Here is a 6,329-nt window from a genome sequence, read left to right on the forward strand (position 1 = left end):
CATCTTCAAAACATTGTAGTCACTATGATTGCTGAAAGCGAGAAACACCGAGTTACAGCATAAACGCCTTGTTTCCTTCGTCTCATGTGCATGTGAACAGGCGGCGAGGTGACAACAATTTTAAGATGGCAATGAACAGAATTAGCTGACGCGACATGTTACGACGGTTTTATTGAAATGTAAACTCGTAAAGGACAGCGAAATAACTGTGATGGAACTGTAATGTGAAAAACAATAATAGGAACGATGAAAATAATAATTATATGAACATGCATCAAACTACCGTATTTTCCGGAGTATAGTACGCACTTTAGATGTGCTATTTTAGGCCCTAACTCGCAGGTGCGCACTATGCTCCGAATATGAAATGCATGTACTTTAATGAAGATGGAAGTGCGCACCCCCAATGAAGAGTGGGGGTGCGCGTTATACAAAGGTGCGCACTATACTCCGGAAAATACGGTAGCTTTCGCACAACGCTCATCAGGAAGCATCGTTGCACTATTATTAACAAAATTGCAACACAGAATACTATAAAGGATCAATAGGGATATTATAACACCTAGACAACAATGCCAAAAAAGTATCACAAGGTATTCTTGAACGATACCATGTGCGTGAACGGTAACAATCGAACACTTCAAGGGGACAAAATTCAACAGGTATGAAACAACACCAGTGACAAAATTCTGGCCCAACACGGCGGCCAGACGAACACAACATTCTACCGGTTGAACAATTTCAAAAAAATAACACTCTCCTTTTGAACACAAAGGTCAGGCTTATGAATGCGTTGGAACACAGCCTCCAACACTTTCACCTGCAACTGATAACCATGACGTCCACGACACAAAACAGAGAAACGTGAATCAGAATACACTTGGCAACATTCAGGACGAGATACCAAAGTGGTTATACACAGAAGACTCACACACACACACACACACACACACACACACACACACACACACACACACACACACACACACACACACACACACACACACACACACACACACACACACACACACACACACACACACACACACACACACACACACACACACACACACACACACACACACACACACACACACACACACACACAGACCTCAGACCTCAGACCTGCTCATCGCGGAAGCGATGATAGCCCACACACACACATACACACACACACACGCACACACACACACACACACACACACACACACACACACACACACACACACACACAAACACACACACACACACACACACATAATGCAAGCAAATACATTTGGATACGTAAAGGACGCATGTGCATGTATGTGCGCACCCATAGTGCATCCACTACATTCGCCTACCTCCTCAGCTCAACACGCAGGCGAGTGTAGAGAGCATGCTTTTTCTTTCCCACTAATTTATACTTCAGATTATTCAAGCCGTCCGAACGCATTCTTGCCCCACTGGTTTGCAGCAACTTGAAACTTTGCGGATTAGGTTCAGACGACTGGAAGTGGTCGCGCTTTACTGTAGCAAAGCGACCGTCGGGAGAGGGCGGACGGGTAAAGTTGTATCCGGCTACTTTCCAACGTTGCAGGATGTCATCGTCTTCGCCGCCCCAGCCCCAAAAGCGATTTGCAAATCCGTTCATCTTCTCTACCTGGCCGGGTGACTGTTTGCTAACGCCACCAGTAAATGCAGCATACGGCAAGCCCCATTTCCATTTGTCTGTCCTCGCTGCCATGTGCTGTGGCTGTGGTCCACAACGATAGCTCAGCATCGGATCCACAGGTATGTTGTCAACGTCGTGAAATGATAAACATGTGTAATTGCGCTCGGCCATAGCTTCGCGATACCCGACGTTGAATAACATTGCCCGGTTGAACGGCAGCTTGTCAACTTGATCAACAACGTAGATTGTGTGCGCCAACTTCTGTCTCTGCAGGTACGGGTGAATGTGCTGGAGAAAGATCAGCAAGTGCGCTTCGCGGTTACGAAATGGGATGACAATGGCCAGCGAATGCTCCACAGTACAGCCATGCGGCTGCCACCAGCCGCCTTCCTTGATGCCCGTCACCTTGAGACGAGTTATCAGTGCATTTTCGTCGGGTACTGTGTTCAGGTCAGGCGTGAGTTGCACGTCGGGAACTTTCTGTACAGCGCAGCAGCAGCTATTCTGAGCACACGAATCGTCAGCACAAAGTCTTGGAGGAACTGTTTTGGGAGCTGCGGTCGTTGTTGCCTTTCTAGACGTTGTACGTGTACTTGGTGGTGCAGTTGCAACTCTGATAGTTACAGTCGTTATCGGGGCAGACGGCGCTACTGCAGACGCAGAGGTAGCTGGGTGAACATCAAGACCGGGTGCTACAAGAACTCTTCCAGCTTTGACAGGGAATTTGACGTCGATTCCAGCTGATGCAGCAGCTTGCGCTGCAATCTTTGTGGCTCCTTTCATCAAGGTTCGGATATGCCTTCCCACACATCCATTGCCGCAAATCATTGATGAGTTACCCAGGTCAGCAAACAGCAACACCTCCACTGTGACGATTCCCAGCACCGAGGCCGTGATAAGCACACTGAAAAGCAAACATTTCGAATATCTCTTCATCGCCACGGGCTGCGCAATGGCGAAACCCGAATCTTCAAGATACAACTTCACCGGGAGCCGGAGAGGGATTGCAATCACACTAGCCCCATATTAGTAATTATCGCTCAGCGAATGCTGTAGAACGGGGTCTACGATTCGGGAGACGTGTAACTGCTAGTACCTGAAGTAGTTGCGATGCACAAACATACACGAATGGAGACCACCCTGGTCTGGATAATTTCCAACGAATTTTATTTTACGAGTCGTAGGACGATCGTCATGCACCCGACAATGAAGAAAATCGAACGAAGGCTTCTTTCTAACGGCTCTGCATTGGCAGGGGCCAACAAGTAACTTAGTTCACACTTCATCCTAGTATTTGGAACTGTTCCGGCTGACTTGGCTACGGAGTACAGTGTGACGCAAACACACTACCCTCCGTAGAAGTGCCTCTTAGCTGACCGACGTCAATCCCGAACTGCATGCTCTAGAAGTGTTGTGGCAGCGATTAGTTCACGATATCGTGCAGCGTGGTCGCAATCGCCTCGTCTATTACCTCAACTCCTTGCATGGACGACGGTAAAAAAAATGATGATTATGACCAAGCTCTAGTTGTTCTGCAGAACCGGATCTTGTTGGGGTACAGGTAGCTTTAGCGTGGCGAACAGTGCATGGGATGTGAGCCTGGCGAGGTGATGTGCAGAATCTACAACAATGTTACTAGTCGTGCCTGAACTAGTAATGCCTGCTCAGAAGATGAGAAGTGGAGAATGTCCAGCAATTGTAGCAACATGTTTCATGCCATCATACCCGCACACATTTGGACGGTAGCGTGTGATTCCTGGTGTAGGATTGTTCACATACCGTATTATCTCTAATATTATTATTTTTAAAGTAGAAAGGAAAAGGACATATGGAAACGAGTTAAGAGTAACTCTCCACCACTGTAACTAGATACTATATACAGTCAGAAAGTGCAACAACTAGGCACAAAACTGACAGAGTACTGAGACATTCGACGTCCTGACACCTAGCTTCAACACATCTCCGTAGCGCTAACCGACAGCCTTCCAACTTGGAAGGTTCAAGGTTATGGAAAGACCAAAGAGGGGAAGGCAAGCGCAACGAAAACGAGCACAAGCTACAGTCCCAACGGAACAAAGAATGTCGATTGTCACTGGACGATGACGAGACCAGTAGGCGATTTGACAAAGCGGTCTAACTACAATTCGAAGCAGCAAAGCAGCACACCACCCAACTTGGGTGGGTCAAAAATATCAAAGATAAGTTAAGAAGGGGGAAGCTTTGCGAGAACGAATTGTACAAGCCGAAATCTAAACTCCTACAGTACTCCTCATGCATGACATTGTGATGGACTAGTTGACTACAAAACGAGTTGTTTCACACGACGTACGTTTCGCCGTATGGTTCGTGACGGCTCATCAGGTGTGCAATTTGAAACTCGGGTATTGAGCCAATAATAAAAGTAGAAAGGAAAAGGAAATATGGAAACGAGTTAAGAGTAACTCTCCACCACTGTAACTAGATACTATATACAGTCAGAAAGTGCAACAACTAGGCACAAAACTGACAGAGTACTGAGACATTCGACGTCCTGACACCTAGCTTCAACACATCTCCGTAGCGCTAACCGACAGCCTTCCAACTTGGAAGGTTCAAGGTTATGGAAAGACCAAAGAGGGGAAGGCAAGCGCAACGAAAACGAGCACAAGCTACAGTCCCAACGGAACAAAGAATGTCGATTGTCACTGGACGATGACGAGACCAGTAGGCGATTTGACAAAGCGGTCTAACTACAATTCGAAGCAGCAAAGCAGCACACCACCCAACTTGGGTGGGTCAAAAATATCAAAGATAAGTTAAGAAGGGGGAAGCTTTGCGAGAACGAATTGTACAAGCCGAAATCTAAACTCCTACAGTACTCCTCATGCATGAGGAGGAGCAAGTTGAAGCTTAATACGGTGAATGAATTTGCATGCCGAGTGGGGAAAGCGTTCTGAGAGAGGGGAAGAGGAAGCCAAAATGTATAGCGTCTGAGAGGAGGTCAGAGGGGGTATGCGAAATATTAATCGAAGTAATTTACGGTGGGTGACTTCTAACCGATGCATAAGAGCGGAGGATAGACCGGAGGACCAAACGAGAGAGCAGTAATCAAACAAAGGAAGAACATAAGAGTGATAAATTTGTATTCGACAACCATGGTGTAGATGGGAGATGTGAGGAGAAATGCAGCCTATCGCGGAGCAAACTCGCTTTTCAATATAGGTTACGTACGAATCCCAGGACAAGTGTTCATCAAGAAATATACCAAGGTGTTTGTGATTTTTAACAATGTTGATAGCAATGGGATCATCAGGGAAAGTAAAAAACCGAGTCGTAAAGAGGGTGAGATCACTGGAGGGTCGTGAGGGGATACAAAGGATTGCCGTTTTCGACACATTGGGGCGGAGTTTCCACTTCGACATCCAGCGCACAACTTGATTAATGTGATACTGTAGCGAGTCGCAGGCTTGTAATAAGCCTGGGTCGGTTATATGGAGCGCTGTATCGTCCGCGTAGAGTGAGGTATGATCCAAACCTGCCAAATCATTAACGTCTACGATGAACAATAGAGGCCCCAAGATAGAGCCCTGGGGCACCCCAGAGTGGACTGTTAGAGGGGCGGACAGGGCATGTCCAATTCGGACACTCTGTCGACGTTCAGTGAGATAGCTGGTGAGCCACTGCAGACACGTCCCGGCTACGCCAAACGCTGCTAACTTATGGAGGAGACCCCTTGTCCAGACAGTGTCAAATGCTTTGCTCAGGTCGAAAAAACATAGGAGGCTAAAGTGCTTCTGATCCTTGCATTCATATAGACCTTATTCGATACACGTCACGGGTCACGTGGACCCCAGTCACGAACCTACGAAAAACTGGACGAGTGGCAAGAAGTGTTTTGTTTTGAAAGTGCGTGTTGATAGTTGTGGGCAAGTGTGTTTGGAGGAGAGCTTTGGAATTGTTCTGGGTAGCTGTCACTGTCGTTGGTCAGGGAGACGTGGGTAGGGAGTGTAGTAGTATGGTGAAGAGTTGCTGTGCAGTTGGTTGCGCTAACCGTTTCGCGAAAGGCGGTGGAAAGAGCTTTTATAAGTTCCCAACTAATCAGCTCAGGAGAGCAAAGTGGATTGCTGCGCTGAAGCGCAAGAACTGGCAGCCCAACGCTTCCAGTTGGGTGTGCTGCGATCACTTTGTAAGGTTCAAGAAGAGCGACGATCCACTATCCCCTGATTTCGTCCCGTCTGTTTTTTCAGACGAGGGTCGAGTAAATGGTGAGAAAGCTTACGTAAAATTTGATCGCCACAAGGCCTGACGTCGACGGCATGCAGCTTCAAAGCCAACAGCTCAGCCTGAAGATACCTGCCATGGCTATCATGAGCCCGTGCTGACTGGAGAAAGTGACTGTAATGCTGACAAGGAAATCGAAGAGGAGAGTGCGCCGAGAGATTCATGTTCGTCAGACTCTGTTGAGCCAGCGTCCCCAGCTCAGCCAGAGCTCACTGAAGCCAGCAGCCATGTCGACAATAGTGCTGAACAAGAAAATGACGATCTAGCCTTGCTTCAGGCGAGAGTGGCACAGCTGGAAGAGGACAAATGCCAGCTGAATGGTCAGTTGCAGGAACAGAAATCTGCTATTTCTGCTCTCACCGTCAAAGTACAGCACCTGGAAGCCACTGTGAAACATCAAAAATCAGAGGCGGCA

General features: G+C 47.5%; 1 protein-coding gene across 1 annotated transcript; it reads right to left on the reverse strand.

Moving 5' to 3' along the window:
- Positions 1 to 1,339: 1,339 nt before the first annotated feature.
- On the reverse strand, positions 1,340 to 2,654 carry LOC135813095 (beta-1,4-galactosyltransferase 2-like). The gene has a single exon (XM_065326313.1). It carries the CDS (start codon positions 2,588 to 2,590, stop codon positions 1,340 to 1,342), a length of 1,251 nt encoding a protein of 416 aa, XP_065182385.1. The 5' UTR covers positions 2,591 to 2,654.
- Positions 2,655 to 6,329: the final 3,675 nt, after the last annotated feature.

Source organism: Sycon ciliatum, chromosome 3, assembly GCF_964019385.1.
Source record: "Sycon ciliatum chromosome 3, ocSycCili1.1, whole genome shotgun sequence".
In the NCBI taxonomy this organism is placed as follows: Eukaryota; Metazoa; Porifera; class Calcarea; order Leucosolenida; family Sycettidae; genus Sycon; species Sycon ciliatum.